The 17,555-nt window shown below is 39.0% G+C and overlaps 1 protein-coding gene across 17 annotated transcripts in view; it reads right to left on the bottom strand.

Moving 5' to 3' along the window:
* BCAS3 (BCAS3 microtubule associated cell migration factor) overlaps positions 1–17,555 on the bottom strand; it is a 357,470-nt gene that overhangs the window by 298,280 nt on the left and 41,635 nt on the right. For all 17 annotated transcript variants that reach the window (XR_014574348.1, XM_083806832.1, XM_083806831.1 and 14 more), the window contains exons 8-9: positions 9,411–9,518; positions 6,083–6,159 (exon numbers count right to left, since the gene is read on the bottom strand). Coding sequence is in view for 16 of the 17 variants with exons in the window: in XM_083806832.1 (XP_083662958.1) it covers positions 6,083–6,159; positions 9,411–9,518 (185 nt within the window). In the remaining variant the exon portion in view is untranslated. The remainder of the gene's footprint in view (positions 1–6,082; positions 6,160–9,410; positions 9,519–17,555) is intronic.

The raw sequence follows: 17,555 nt of genomic DNA, 5'->3' as shown, positions 1-17,555 counted from the left end.
ATAAACAGCTACAATAATCCACTAAAGCCATGCTGATTTTCAGTTACTGGATGTAGCTTATAACCAATGAATAATTTTTTCTAGGTGTTATGAAATACACAACACTCGATAGCACTGAAATTGCAAAACTACTTCAAGTATTGCAATGCAAAGCAGCCAGAAAACAGATCCATGACAGAGAGCACAGAAAGGGTATTAAAAATAAATAATGGATGGAATGATCCCACTGCTGCAGAAGCATTGTTTATTCCAAGGAAAACAAATCATATAAGCTGTTTTATCTAATATTTCGTGTTTGTTTGGGCCTTTTTTTTTTTAAGCGTCACCAATCAAACCAAATTTGTTTGTTTATAAACTGTGTAAAGTAATATTGTTTATAAATTCCTTTGGGTTCTATCTAGATGAAAGGCCCTATGTAAATGTTAGTGCTCTCACACTGTCACATAGTTTCCAAAACTCCTCTATTGTTCTTGTACTTCCTTTTGTTTAAGTATCACCCATAAAAACTGAGCAAAAGAGCAAACCAGCAGGATGCACCCTACTGTGAAATCATACTTGCCATCCAGGGCGCTTTTTTTTTTTGTTAATCATAATGACATTATCATTACTAAAACACTAAAAAATATACCCAGAAGTGAAGTGAAAAATGTTACATACTCATACATATCCATGTTACGTTCACAGCAGCCTCGGTCCTGCAAAGAGCTGCATTCTGAGCAGTCCTGGACTGAAAGAACAGAATCCCCCCGCATAAGCTCAGGGAAGGACCACAGATCTTTATTTTTATCATTATTATTATTACAGGGACCTCCCTTTCCTGTCAAGTCCAACATGGAAGCTTTAAGTATTTTACTGTTATCCTATAGGTCTAAAACCAGTACCAGAGTTTTTACTAAATATATCTGTGGCCTTTACCGTTCATGAGGCTTGGCTGTTTAATTTAGAACAAATTTGACTGATTTGAGGACAAACTATCTTTTAATCTTAGGTTTATCTTAGGTTTATTTTCTTTCCTTTTTTTTTTGTTCAGAGAATTGGACAATGATAAATAATAACGTGACCATAGAGGTTAGTGTTCCTGTTGAGGAGGACAGTGTAAGATAGCCTTGTTTTGGCCTTTAAAATTAAGGATTTGGGTGATTTAGGCAAAAATAACCTATAAAGAAACAAACAGCACTTCCTGTTCTGCATATAATTTTTAAACCTGGATAAACCAGGAGATATGATGGATACACATCTTGGGTATCAAGGCCTTGTTTCTGTCCTTATGCTACTTTTCTGTTGTATGTACACCTACACACTTATATCCTGCAATATACCAAATATACCAGAACACCCTGCAAGTAACAAAGACATTTGTTCCATAAATCTACTACGTTGCCCTACAGACCTTTTCAGAACGTATTTCAAAGTTATCCTCTAATAAACTGAATCCCAAATTCAGAAAAAAGAACTTTTATAAATGATGCTGTTAAAACATAAAGCAAGATTACATCGCCACTTCTCACGGAAGGCAGTTACAGACCACATGAAGAAGTGTACATAAGCTACATGTATGGGTATACATAAGTAAATATATACGTATGTATAAATTGCTAACATACAATTCACAGGAATGTTCTTGGCTTCTCTTCACTGATCAAAAAACCACTCTGAAACTGGAGCTTTCTTCCCACCTGCCTTAGGACTTTCAATTGGAGCTGAAGAATCTCCCTCCCCAGACACAGGAATCCTACCAATGATTATACCATGTGGGATGTCCAGGATAAATGCCACTTACTGATCACACTGGAGAGGGGAAATGTACATTCTTCAAGAAGTTCTGTTTGTAACTCCTCAGGCATTCAACCTTTCCACGAGACATCCAGTGTTTTTACTTCAAAGCAAAGTGAGCAAACTGCTCCCTGCGTGCCCATCAGGGAAAAGGAATTCTAACCGAGCTAACAAAAACGTACAAAAAAGCCTAGATGATTTCCAGATCAGACCTGCGACAAACTGAAACCAACGTATTATTCCTTTCATGTGAATGTCAGTGAAAATAGGAATACCACATTCAAACTGCAGGTTAGAGCATCAAACACTTTTTTCCTTATTTTCAGAGGTGCAGGTAGGGTGCATTTAATATATACTGAATAATTTTTGTCTTGTGGTTAGGCAAGTCTTTTGAGACTTTATACACAATAAAGTACTCTGACTAAAATCTGGAAAATTACCTCTTAAGGCTCTAGCTGTACAGCATCAATAGAAATGTGGTGCCAGCTAATGGCTGCAATAACTGTCTTCATCCCTAGAGAATAATGGATGGAGAATATATCAATAGGAGGAGTGGAAGGGCCAGAGAAACTGAGCAGGCACTAGTTATCAGACACAAAGATGATGCCACATGCATGATGTTATCTGTGATAATCTTTACTTAGGGCCCAGGGGTGGGAAGGATACTCTTTATAGAGAAGAAAGTATCCATCAGGCCATATTCATAATCATCAACGTTCCACTAAGTAAGCATTTTTGGAGGAGGGCTCTAGGAGCACTGATGTAATAGAAATCAATGAAATTCAGCTTTTCTGCACCTGTTCTTTAGAGCAAAGTAGGAAGAAAAGCCTGTGTATCACTTTCATTTCTCATTGCTCTATCACATATAGTACCCAGCAAAAGGCCCTGAAGGAAATGTTACATGAACCCTTAACTAGTTAAAAATCTCTTTAAAATCCACACCTTAACATTCCCAACCACCAGAAAGAAACACATTTTTATTATAGGCATCAAATGAATTTTTGAGGCTTGGTCATATGAGCACTTAAAACAGTGCAGGTTACCAAATCGCCCTTTGCCTTTATCTACCCCTTGATGCAAATCTTTTCTTAATGAAACTGAGCTGGCTCGGAGCGGAGGCACGTACGAGGAGGGAGTGCCATACAACACTCACAGCCACAGGTTCTTTGCAGACTGAAGTTAGGGCTTTCCTTAGCTGACACGTGAAAATAAGACAACCTCACCGGGTAGATTAAAGGATATCCTGGCAATTTTTCTATGACTATGTACAGTGTATTTTCCACTCCAGTTTAAGCAACTGTCTTAAATTCAAACGCCAAGACTGGAACACCTGTACGCTGACTTTTTCTTACGAGGCACCAATAAAATCTGCTGGCTGGCTGCCATTCAAGCAAATCAGCACATTTCCATCTAATCACATGCAAAAAAGATCAGAACTATGTCAGGTTTGCTCACTTAGCTCTAAAAAATGAGGAAATGCAGGAGTTAAACATTCCAACGGCAGCACGAACTTGACCATGTTCTACATCCTGAATATTTTATGGTATATTTATTACAACAATATATTAAGCTATACATTCAACCACAAAAACAAAAACAGAAAGACAAATACTACTCATGTGCAACACAGCTGCATTAGCATTGCTAAGGAACACCAAACTTCACAATTCCTGACACTGTTTTTAATTGTGCATTCTGCATTTAATTTCTATGTGTAAATAGTCAACAAAACGGGCAAGAGCTGCTTCTTAATTATGTTTACATCTTAGCTGTCTCAGTGCGGTTCTAGGGCCCCCATGCTACTCAGCTGATACGAATGAAGATGTGATTTCCACACCATCACCAAGGCCTTTCTTTAAAACATTTTCTTTTCCTACACAGTAGTTTACAGAGTAAAAGAAACATCTTCAAAGATCTAGTGATCCCCATTTAGTATTTTTGACCTTTTAAGCCATCACTTCTGACCAAAAGCAGTCAGATAACACAGCTGAGAATCTCCTCCATGAAGAATCAACTCCCTGGGCAGCGCTGACATCCTCACTGCTGCACTGCATCGGGATGGCTCCAGACGGGACACGGGCTGACCACTCTGCAGAGCAGGGATGCTCCAGCGATGGAAACAAAACGACCCGTAAGCCCTTTTGCCAAGCTTCCTTTTCAGGGTTTTCTACTTTTCCAATTTAAACTGACACTGCCCTCTTCTAAATTAAAAAAAGAGAAGAGTTCAGCTGCTGGCCGGTTGGCTGACTGTCAGAACCCAAAGCAGCTAACTAGGTGGCTCAATTACATCAAATTTCAAACACATCAGAGTAACTTAAGCCTTTAAAGATGTACTTTTAGGTTGAGGAGATTTCAGCAGACAGAAAATCTGAAAGCTTAGACAAAAGCTGTACTGCAGCCTTCAGCATGCCAGAGCATAACACCCGCTTGACAGCATAAGCTATTAAGTGAAACAACTAAGCTTCAAAAGCCTCAGAACAACCAGGCCCTGGCCCAGGAAACCCCCCCATGGAGGGGAAGGGCACGCTTTTCGCCCAGTCACACCTCCTGGGCACGGGCAAGCAGCAGCGGTGATGGGGAGAGCCGCAGCAGCTGGAGCTGTGGCAGCGCTGTGAAACAGCAGCCACGAGGGGTGCCCAGCACCGAGGGCTGCACCCGGGGCGAGAAGAAGTCTGAGAACACCCCGAGTTTGTCACGCTACAAACCAGCACAGGGGGAGAAACACAGTGTGAGTTGTGACACTTCAGGAGTTTGGGCTTTCAAATCTTTTGGTGTATTTACAAAAGCTTTGTTTTATCCTCTCTAAATTGCACTACCGCTTCACAAAAACGCACTGAAAACTGACAGTTAGGGTTAGGAGTAGGCTATCCCTGATCCTCAAATACAGTTCAGTGAATTCACTTTTAAAAACACGTCGCAGTGTCTTTTTTTTGCCTGTAACTGCAATTGGAAAAGCACAAGAATTGTAAAAATACACATTTCATTTAGTGGTCTTTTGTTTTAACCTAGAATAAAGCAAGGCTTGTACTCTACTTCTCTTTGGTAGAATAAAAAGGAAGAGTGAGGAACAGGAGGACACAAACACGTCTCTTCCCACGTGGCTCTCTTTACCGAACCCTCGCAGATTCTTCTGCATCTTACATCCATGCATAGGAGGAAACTGACACCTATTGGCAACTTTAATATTACTGCATAATGGTGCTTCCAACTGTTACAAGAAATAGCTCCTTCTAACTAGGATTGTCTTTATACACACAGATAATACAGGAAGATAATTTAGAACTTTCTAATCGTGATCGAAAATACACCCAGAAGTTTCAGATTGCCTTTTTAAAGATAGAACTCCTGTCTTTCCAAACTATCATCATGATCTCTTAGTAATCTACACATTTTAAGAGGCTATTCTAATTGATAAGCACTAGAACTAAGCACTTGGAAAGATAAAATTTATTTTTTTCTGCTGTGAATGCTTCCTTGGTGTTTAGCACTGCAAAGGTGCATACAATCTTGCAGCAGGTAAATTACATCCTAATCCTACCTGCATCCTGTGACAGATCAGAGCAAAAGCCACCGGAAACATACCATCTTTCTGCACCATATGTCAATTACTGGGTTACAGATGTTGGGGCAGCAAAGGGACACTTACAGTAGTGGAATAGCTTTGGGAGAGCATCTTATCTGTTAGAATCAATTGCCTGCTACTATGAGGCAACTAATAAGCTACAGAGGGATAAAGGGAAGCCTGAAAAAACAGTTCCTTCATGCTCAAGGTACATGAAAAGTTCCCGCAGGCAAATACCTACCTGTAGTTATTCCACTAAAATACATTTCTGACCTGCTTGAGTTCTGGGGCCTACTAAAGTAAGGACAAATAAAAAGTAAACGTATCTGGCACTAAGGAACAACAGAAAATAAGTGTGCAAATTGCTGTCAATTTGTTTTTGAACTGCTGCTTTTACACGCAACCTGAAATGCAAAACCTCAAACTTCTGCACATACTTGTGCATAATGAACTGAAAAATACTTCAGCTACCTAGGGAAGTCAATGTAGGTGCTCTTCCCAACAGTGAGAAATTAGCTATAGTAATAAATAAATGCAAAAAAAAAAAAAAAGCACAATGAGCCACAGCTTCACGGAGTAACACTTGGATTTTTTTTTTTTGCAGCAACAGATTTCCTGAAATTTCAACTGCAGTCATAGAAACCTGCAGATGCTTTCAGGATTTAAAAGCAGAAATTAAAAAAAAAACAACTGCTTTATCTCATGCCACCACTAGAGCAAGAAGACTGAAGCCAGTATTATACATACTTGTGACGAAGAATTTTTTGGTAAAAGTACAGCTGTCGAAGGCGGCGATTTTCTCTTGCAGGACTACAACAAGTATTCTGAAAACACAGAAATGGAACGTGTACTTGAAACATTAAATGCATTGGTTTAAAGATCCAATATCTAAATGTAATTATTTCAAAAGCATCAATATAAATTCTACAGTGATAAACTGCCAGGTTACCAATACATGGCAGTTATTGAGGATTCTCTCTCATCCCAACCACATAACCTTCATTTCAGGAAGTACACAGATCTGATACAGAACAACACAGCATATTTATGATATACCTCCTGCAGTAAAAGCTCCATTAAAAAGAAAGAATGGAATTGCAAGGATCCTGAATTACTTTCAATGACTCAAATAACAATCAAATCAACAATCAGTAGAACACGAGCTAAATTTGAAATAACCCCATTGCCCATCTCATTGCAAATTTATTAAACCATCAGGTTTTTATTTTCTAAAAGCCCAATTTTTTTTCATACCAAGACCATCAGCACACAAATCTGCAAGAAACAGGATTTGTGTTAACTAGCAAAATTACAGGTGCATGCTTATATATGCGCTTGTATATATACACATTGTTACTGTAAAATATCTGTTCATTACTTGAAATAAAGTAACACAAACCACCATAGCTATCGCTATGAAATACCATACTGTCTAAATGAATAGGGGCCAAAGATACAAATTTGGAAAGTGCAACACCTTGAAAGTCTTGTAACTAGGATACGAATTCTCCTTCATTAATGACTTTCCAAAAACAAATTTTTAAACTCTTGAAATAACAGCACCACCTGGGGAGCTGACAAATAAACAAATCTATTGGCTATCTGGAACTTTTAGCAATATTACAAAATTAGTAAGAATCTGATTATTACTTCATCAGGAAGAACGAGGGATATTTGTAGCTATTTAGCTGAAAATATGGAGCATTATTAGATTTCTAATAGTTTTAATTGTAAAGATACGGTGTGGTAAAAAATAAATTGCATCTCTCAATGACTAAATAATGGTCCTCAAAAGAAACAGCAGTAACAAGATATTACAATACTGAATAGTGTTTAAAGAGATACTGAATCATATCAGTCTCAACACATGACCTTTGGTAAATGGTGATGCTAATCTCCCATCAGTGTGAAAACCAACTAATAACTCCTCACTCCCCCTTCTTCCCCGTTTTTAACTGTTTAGTTACAAGAATACCTCCTTTTCCCACGACAGCTCAGTACCTGCCAGAGTCCTTGCTGAAGAACTGACTCAAATCAAACATAAACCTTACCCACATGCTTGCTGATATTTTCACATATTCAAATTATACTTGTCATGATTTCCATTTACAAAAATGTATAAACATCCCTAAATAGGAGGATTTATTTTTGTGTCTGTCATTCAATTATGCTTTTTGCTGTTAAACTGGAGGCGCTCGACATGTAGATTCAGTGCTTAGGGGCTTGGTCTAGTGATAGACTTGGCAGTGCTAGGTTAGGTTAACAGTTGATGTTAAGAATCTTTTCCAACCTAAATGATTCCAGGACTCTACTAATTTTATCAACACGTTTTTCAAACAACTTGGATTGCATCTGTAGTTCCCCAGATGGCTCCTGAAGCCTTTCCAGTAGGCTGGTGTAACACTAGCCACTTCCATTTCTCTGGCACAGAAACTGATCCAAGCAATAAGCCTTGTTCTGCGTATTGAATTCCTTCAGAACTCCCAACATCTCATCCCGGGACTTTGCCACTGCTCTGTTCATCAGCGTGCCTCTATCCAGAAACAAGGAGACATACAAATTCTTGGAAGGAAGGCAGAAATGAAGGGTCACTTTCAGACAGAAGTCTTTCTATATTCGCAGGCCTGCAATGCCAGCATGGAAGCACGTGCACACCTTCACCGGGAGCAGCGTACTTGCCAAAAGGAGAGGGCAGAACAAGCAACTCAACGCGAGGGACTGAGATGTGTAGTCATAGAAGAAATTAACGTAAGATTTCTTATTTGCTTGTAGCCCTTTTATTGTGGAAAAGATGCTCCTGCATAAATCTCAAATTTTAAATTTAGAAGTTAAAACTCTGCAATTTCTACAAATATTTGTTTCAAACAAAATAAGACTTTTAGTTAAAAGACATCTTCTAGTCACCTCAGATGAAGGAGAGAAAAACAACAGAAACCTACAAACTCCAACTCCTTCCACAAGGCCTGTAAGAAAAACTTAGCCAATGAATAATGGAACGACTTTTACTGCATGTGCAAGTGTAAAGTATATATACACAACCTCTGTATATTTGATTGTAATATTTCCAGATCCTGTACATTTTTGTTTTCTGCTCCTCGAAGGTGTACTGTCTTTCTCTATAAATGAAACCTACCTGATGGATGATTCTAGAGTAGAAGTACATAAATAATAAACAGTTTTCCCTTCTTCTGCGACTCAAGTTTTATTTTAAATTCAAACTTTCGACTCCATTAGTCTATTGTATGGTTAACGCACCATTAGCGCTGCACTTGGCCGAATTTAATGCATTTTCAATCTGAAATAGTGAGCTTTCTGTGGATAACAACAGAATCTGATACGTTCCAGAAAAGCAGCTACCCTGGATACAGCCACACAGCTTTGAAGTAACTTTTCCATTTTTACCACTTAGGAAAAGAAACATTAGCACCTGGAAAGACTTTTTAGTTGGGAGAGACTTTGAATGATGATTTGCCTTTTCACTGTTTTTACAATTGAATTTTTCTTCTGCTAGGAGGCCAGGCTGGAAAGATTTACTATCATCACACTGTGCACTAGGGAACTTTAAATTTTTCAAGGGACAGTTGCACAGATAAGTATTGAACTCCTGACAGGCTTTTAAAGGAACAGGGACCTATTCATGGCACATAACTCTCTCCAACTCAACCACTTCAGTGAAACTATTTCTTGATATAATGATCCTACCCACATCCTACGATAAGCAGATTGACTGGGGATAAGAAGCACTACCATCCTTTACTTCTTTAAACATATTTACACCTTCAAAATCTCATTACATAATTAGTCGTGGTATTAAAGGTGTCTGGTCAGCCGTACTACTTTTCTTCTGTAATTTTTACTTGACCTAGTTTGGACATAAACATGTAAGTTTTTAAGGCATTGGAGAAGCATACTGCCACACCCAAACCAAAATATGACTTGAGAAACGGAGAATAGAAGCTATGTTTGCAGCAAAGTCAAAATAGTAAAATCAGGGAGTGCACATACCAGAATTTGTACTCACAATGGGAATTTTACATGTCCTAACACAGAAAGAGTATACAGTAAACATCCTTACCTTTTATTGCAATGCAGATCATAAATAGGAGTTTTGAACTGTATGGACTTGACCATCTCTCCTGTCCGCAGAGAATAGAGATCCACACAGCAGTAAGGTGGGCTTGTGCTAAAATGAATACAGAAACACATGATTATAATGAAAACAAGGAATTTTTCTAAATTGATATTCAAATTATTTCGACGGGACAATACAAGCATTCATAAATCTAGCATAATGCTGGAGAGAACATGAGTTTAATATAAGCTTTACATTTAGGAAAGGTATGATTACAAATCGAGTTATGATATCCACAATGGCCAAGAGAACTCGTGCTGTGCAACCAGTTAGCAAGCACTTAGTTTCCTCTGTCCCACATTAAGAATTTGGAAGATCAGATCTGACCGCAAAATACAACTCATTTGACAGGCATGAAGGTTTAGGCTGCATTTTGGTCATCTAACAAATATTCTGCGGAGTAACACTTTCCTAAAGGGAGTACTTACTTCACTCCGTGCAACAGCTGAACCATATGACTATTTATTTGATAGAGACACGTTACACAGAACTTACATTACATCTCTGATGGACTTTTGTTTGAGCTATATAGATCTTTTCAACTGCTCTGTGTCACTTTTATCATTTAAATATAAATAAAACTCTAGGGCCATTCCTTAATAAAAAGGCTTGCTTTCTTTTGAGAGGGAGAAAGTGCTGAGTGTTCCGATAGGGCTAGGCAAGGTAGTGGTGGAAACCATTTTACAAGCTGAGAAGAGGCTTTGATGTGGCAGTTCTTTTCCATAACACCTTTTTTTCCCCTCCAAGAACACATTAAAACGTTGGCTACTTCTAGGTCAACGAATATGAAGCAGCACAAATTGCCAGCTGTACAAACATATACTAAGGATTGGTAAAGGAGGGTGTTTCCCCTTGCCCGTATCTGTTTTATTTTACAGAGTTTAACACAATTCCTGACACAACACTTGCTTGTCCTTTGGATCTGCTCAAGCTGCTCGAGAATTTTCTGGAGAAGAAGAGTACAAATACCAACTGCTTACTTCGAATGTCCCAGGATAACAAAACGCTGCATGTAATATGCACGCAGCAGAGACACAATATGCGATATATGCACAAAAAGACAACAGCCAAAGAAATAACAGAAAAAAAAGCAGTTTGACATTTTGCCTACAGAAATTCTTCCCAAAACATACATTTTTCTAGGCACATGCTCAGGCTAATAACTGGAGGGTGCTATTTATTACTTTTAAGCACTTCAAAGGCCCTTCAAAAATGCTTTTAAAACAGTACGGCTCAAGTCTAGTTACCTTCTATTAGAAGCTCACTGCTGCTGGAAAATGCAAAAAAACATGGAGAAGTCTATGTACCAACTTTTTTTTTATTTAAGTACATTTATTACTGAAAGGAAATTCTTCTTTTGATAGAAGGATACACAGATTGTTATTTCAAAACAGAAATTACGTACGTTTATATAGCAAAAATTATATTTGCATAACTGACAGCCATTACTATTTCCCTAAAAGCCCATGTTGAATGTGAGTGTGCCGTTCTGTTTGACTTGCCATTTGCGTAACTACCTGACTGCAACTCAAAAGCACGTACTATCTCACACACACTGCACCCACAAAATTACAGGAAACAATCTTGCACTCAAATGAGTAACTGTTATTACGCCACACCTTTCTTCTGGCTGATCAAGACAAGAATGCACTACCAAAGCTTTCTGTAAGCAACACTGCCCAAAACCCAGCGCTTTCTGGGCTCCCCTGCTGGTGATAAAGCTGTAGTGGGGACTAGGTCAAAGCTACTCTGAAATTCCAGCTAGCTCCAATTCAACTCTTTCCAGGTGTTACCTTTCTTTTCAGTCCCTGGTACACCACAATCTGTGACCAGAAAATGAGATGCAAGGTAGGGTTTTTTGTTGTTGTTTTCCTTTTTAGCATTATTATTTGCTGAAATATGTACAAAGTCAAGGTCAAACACATTTGAAAAAAATGCTGGGACCTAACAAACAGAAACAAATGGCAAGAGCCAAAAAAAATCGTCAGACCTGTATCCCTTTCTTGCCCCATAATGCTTCTGCTGCTGGCAGCACAGAGATTCGGCACTGCCACAAGCCCTCAGGCAGCTAAGGATGCACTTCTGGGGAAGAAACGGGAAAGGAACATTCCTTGGCTAAGAGCTATGTCCACACGGACTATGACACAAAAGGGTGGAAGCTCAAGCATCTGCTCTTTATTTGGCAATATTTTCATAGGTGGAAAGGTAAGAAAAGTTTCAAGTAGTAAAAAAAAAAAAAAAAAAAAAAAAAGACTTCCCTCCACTTCTCTTCTTACCATTTCTTTCTGGTTATTAATCCCTCTCCCTGTCCCAAGCAATGGCAGTTATGAACCTCACTTGCTACTAAGCACTCTCAATTCATTAACCACGAACTAATTCAGTGAATGTTCCTAATTTCGATTTATAAATTCTACTCCAAAAGCTGTGTACCTGAACAAGGAGTGATACGATGGTGAAATCCACCATTTTCAGTCCTTTTTTGATCCAGACTCAGTAACAACTCAATGTTTTCAGCTTCTTGAAAAAAATCAAGAATTTTAATTTAATTGTTCAACAAATTGTATATAGAAAGGATTCTCCAATACTTCAAAATTTCATATAAAATATGAAATAATTAATAAAACATTAAATGTTGGAAATGACACATCTGAGAAAGAAAAATAACAGTGCAATCAATAATCAATACGATTCTATTGAAATTTCAGGTACAAAACCAGACATATCCAAACTGTCACAGAAAAGCACCAAAACCACCATGAACTGCAAGACGGAGCCCAACAGACTTGCGAAAGCATCTCTTACCAATCGGAAGCTCTCGAAACCACAGAACTGTATGAAACCAGACTGACTGCATCTTGCCCTAGTTCAGAAACAAGCAATAAACACTAACGCTATCAGAGGATCACACAGCCACTGTGTAAATGTGCCTGAAATACACCAGCTGATGGCGTATCCTAGCCTACGACAACACACTGCCACCACCAGGGAGAAAACCAAGCAAGGTGACCTCTAGCTGAGCAACTTTTCCTCTGCCACCCTTAGGTACCAAAGGTTCATGCACGTATCGCTGGTGAGAAGGGCTCTGCTCCTATTTCTTTGTACCCGTGACGATTATGAAAGGGGAAAGATGAAGACAGAAGTGTGAAAACACTGGCTTTGGCAATCTGGTAACAACATTAAGTCTGTCACAAATACAAATTTTGCAAATTACTCCCACAGCTTATCAATAAATTCTTGTCCTGTGCCCTGACTGGTAACATAGCTGCTGAATGCAGGGATATCAACAAACTTTAAAGATAATGGGCACAAATTCACCAACTTCAGACTGTTGGCATTAATAAATACACAATTATACTCAGGCTTTTATATCTTCTATTTGATTGTTACAGCACAAGGATAGCAGAAAAGTAACAGATGCCTGGTACAGCTGGCACTTGAGTACATCTGTGCTTGTGCATCACAACAGAACCGTCACGGCCTCCCGATTTGTTAGCAGGGAGTCACGCAGTCTGTAAACGCTCTGGATAAAATGTTTGCATACAGACACAAATACACTGTCCAAAACACACACTTTTGGCATGGAGTAAAGGAGAAAACTGATGGAACCAGCACGAGGCCATCATTTTTTGTGCCCAGAAACAGCATTGCGCTCGGCAAGACAACGGCATCGACTGCAGGATGGTCTCGTGAGCCCAGAAAGAAAACAACACTTGAGAGGAGTACCACTGAAATAAAGCTTTTGCAGTTAATTGTAGAATTTTAAAAAGTCACCAGAGGATGAAGGCTGTTTGGCTGGCATAGGCATCGCTATGGATTTTGTTCTCTCTTCACAAAAGATGGGGCTAGAATCTAGAAAATGAGATCAAGGGAGGCACCTCTACATACCTCCTTTTTTTGTTCTACACCTATACAACAATGCCGTTTGGAACAGTGACAGAAGCTACGACAGCACAACGAATTGCAGATAGCAATAAAATTGCTAAAATAATAAGAACAACCTTCTTAAGTATACAGTTGTACAAGACATGATAACAGTCAAAATCTTCCATCATCTCTAGTTCTTTATACGGGCTCTGCAAAATTCTTTTGGAAAAAAGACAATTTCATCACTTTCGGTAGCCTGTGTCTAAACATATTAAAATGACAAAACAAATGAGAAATTTAGGAAAATGTGTAATTAAAATAAATTATCAGCAGTGAGATCACATGAAGAGATCGCCTGCATTGATCTAACGAAGTATGAACTGTCACCTCTGAGGACCATGCTATTAGAAGGACGCTAAACAAAGTCTTATTAAACATATGTTCCCAAGGCACATCACAAAACTCTGTTCTAAAGATCAGTTAAGCCAAGCAGTTGTTACTTCAGTTGTTGGTCCTTGATTTCCTTGACTAAAGGAAGATGCAGCTATCTGCACACAATCGCTACAGCGTTTTCCACCCAGAGTCTCTTTTTGGTGACTTGACTTCACACGATGGAACGAGGGGAAATAATAGCTTATTTCCAGATGCTACGTATAAATTGATCCTCGTCTGAGATGCCACTCTGCAGCATGCTCCATGTCCCTCTCGCCTGCTGGAACTGCATTACACCGCACTCTATCTTTCTCTAATTACCCAGAGAATTACATCTGCCTCGTTCTGTCCTCTTACAAGGCAGTTTCTTACTGTATTTACTCAGGAAAAACATTACACGTTAGCAGCAGGTTTCCTACAGTAATAATCCCCTTTTTTTCTCTTTTATAGTTTCCACATTAAAAGAAAAATTTCTTCTTTTTCCGTCATGTACTGGCCTGCCGCATGTGCAGGCAACACAAAGAGTTTTGGTTTTGAGTTGTTGTTTTGTTTTGGTTTTTTTTGGGGGGGAGGAACAACAACGACTGATGGTCAAGAACTTCTACTCATTAGCATAATTGCCATCTAACATTTGGCAAAAAAAAGTCTAATCACTATTCCAGTTTTGATACTTTCAGGTATCTGGCAAGTTATAAAAACAACATTCAACCAACATGTATTTGAATTTGATGGGACTGAGCCATGAAACTGTACAAGTTACAAGTTAGATTATACTTAGCACAAGTTGTTTATTGTTCTAAGTAGAGTATAGATAGCAAAAATGATTCAGATCAGTACATTGAACAGCTCTCACAGAGCCACCTTCAGGCAGCAGGTCATACACTTCCAGTCTAAAGCAATTTGACTTCTGTCAGGCAGTCATACCGCAGTTACCACTGGTTTACATACAATTATTAATTAAAGCATAGGGCAATTATTCTGTCAAGATTTGTCTGTTATCTTTAAAGCTGTGTTTCACAATCAAAAAGCTCTTTTTTCATTGCAGTGTTTCAAAATCAGGCCAGGTGACTGGTTTTCTTGTTCTCTTCTGGCATACCATTTAATTTGCACCATCACTTTTTACTGTTTCTAAGAACGTAACCGCAGGTGGACGTCTGCTGCGACGCTGTGTTCCCAGACGTGCTTCCCGTTCTGTGATGGCCAGTCAGCCGCTGGCCCAGCACTGTCTTCGTTATTCTGACACATTTGTCCTCTGATGGTTTATTTGTTCGCATGCGATTGGCAATCATTTTTTCAAGCCCAACAGACCCAACATAGAAAACAGCCTTAAATACTTGTGGTGCCTTTAAGAAAAGCGGTAAAAAATATTAAAAGTTAGCCTGAGGTCCTATTTTAAAACCTAGCAGTACAATGATCTCTAACTAGGCCCAGCTTTAACTATCTGTGGGATTTAACATTTACAGACACATTTAATCAATTCATTTACAATTACTGGCCTTAGGTGGAACTCACCTTCAAAACTTGCTTTACAAAAGACATCCCGTTTCGTCGTCAGGTCAGAGGAGACCATTACACCACCTATACTGTCTACTGCAGGCCACTAGGTTCCACCCGGGTGTCTTCTTACACCCACCCAGAATGTTTCAACCGCAATTCAGCCACGGGACCGAACAATTCACACGCAGAAAACAGAAGAGGGAAACGTGGCAGCAAGTCAAGGAGCTGCAGCAACCTCTGCTAGCTGTGGCCGGTCTCTGATGCTTCACAGAAGGGGAAGGAAAGCAAAACCAAACCTGAGTGCACAGCACAGAGTTAATTAATGGTGTATTGGAAAAATTCCTTCCTGAACCTTTACACTGCAAAGTTGAAGCACGAGATTAGATTATGATCTGTAGCAATATCATTGGCATGTTGAGACCACAAAGGCAATTCTGTTCTCCTCAAGGCTCCTGAAGAAGGTTTGCTCAGATTAACAGATTTCAATACTAAAGGATCATCTTCTCTTTCCAGGCCAAGCACAAAATGTCCCAGAAGCTTATAGAAATTATTTTTTACCATGCAACCTCATCTTGTCCTGAAAGACTTCAAGCAACAATGAGTCCTCTATCACTAAAGTTCTTCCAACATTTAGATCATATTATTTTTATGAAATTACGTATTTCAGGATAGAATTGTTTTGCTTTTAATAAATCCAAGGATTGTATTATTTATTCCACGCACCACCACTGCACAAGAAGGCTTCATTAAGACTTTCAGCATCTAGTCCCCTAAAATTCCCTGGCTTTCTGCATCACAACTTTCCACAATAAAAGCTTGAAAACTCAACTCTATAAGTAATTTTCTGACTTTCATTCATGGCACTTGAGATTCATTCAAAATCAGGAAAAGCGGAGTAGGATTTCTGAGAAAGTGACACTTCCCAAAAATGTGTGTGTAGCAGTGAAACACAAAGCAGCACAGACATTTTAAGTGTACCACAAATTGCAAAAAGCATGGAAGCATTTATTTTTAAATAAGAAAAACCTGTACCAGTCCTAGACACATGTTACTAAATCTAATCCTTTAAATACAAGTGAGGAAATTATTTGATATGGCACTAAAATATTTGTGTTAAATACTGAAAGGTACAAACTTCTCTCTTGCATCTTCCTCAAATATTTTGATCAAATCCATCACTCTAGAAGTAAACTTTCACGCTCTTTGTAGTCTCACTGGCATATAACAAAGATATTTTCAGCAAGTGATCAACTGCAGAAAACATTTTGTTATAGGTAAACTACCAGCTCCACCCCAAGTAGCAAGAAAATGAGGGAACAAAAGAAATCTGTATTGTTTGCCTGTGCGTGGAAAGAAAAAAATGGGACTTATCTGGCTGTGCCAAAGTGACCACTAAACAAAATTTAGCACAGCCATCTGTCTGTGCAATACACAACTACTACTTGTTTGAACAAAGGAAATGGATAAAAGGTAAATCAACGTGCATCAGTTCCCGTGCAACGCTATTGGGCATAACAATGATACCAAGAACTGGGAAGAGGTAACGCTGCTTTCAAAGTGTCTTGCTCAAAATAAAAATAAATAAATAAATAAAGTCCGCTGGCCCTGCAGGTTGTGATCCGCTGCATGAATCCTATCGGTATCTTGTTCTTCTCTCTCTGCAATGGCCTAAATCCCTGTCCTCAGGTGCCAACAGCTTATTTTTACTGCAAGGTGTGGTGCTGTATAAACCTTTCCTGCTTACAGGCAAATTGGTACTACCAGAATTAGCTGCCCTGATGTAAGTTACAGGAGGCAAACACATTAAGCAAGCATGGTGTGTCGTATCCATTTAAATTGGACACAAATTGGACAGATTGTTTAGATCCATAGTCTCCATATGGCTAATCAAGGTAATAAACTATCAATATTTGGGATTTGCTATTTTGAGAGGGGAAAAAGAAGTTTTTCTGTCTACATATATTTCCATCTGTTCTGTTATGGAAGATTAAAAGCCTCAGTTTCTTCCGTCAGATCCGTTTCTTTAAAAAAAGAAAGAAAAATAAGTATCCTATTTTCTGTTAGAAAAATCTCTTCCAAGCTGGCTGCTTCCCCCGTTCTACCAACTACTCATCAGTTCCCCAGCTGGTACGTGCTGTTGAGCGTGCCGGGTGTGCTGAGTCCCGTGTAGCTGCTCGAATACCGCCCCGTGAATCTGTTGTCAAGTGTTGCTCCTGAGTGCCAGGCCGGCGCTCCCCTCCAGGAGATCAAGTGCCGCCACTTACCCTAACAGAGGAGCGCAGTGCACATGCTACA

Source organism: Anser anser, assembly GCF_964211835.1.
Source record: "Anser anser genome assembly, chromosome: 20".
Taxonomy (NCBI): domain Eukaryota; kingdom Metazoa; phylum Chordata; class Aves; order Anseriformes; family Anatidae; genus Anser; species Anser anser.
Note: the sequence above shows the minus strand (reverse complement) of the source record. Positions and strands in the feature narration are given on the sequence as shown.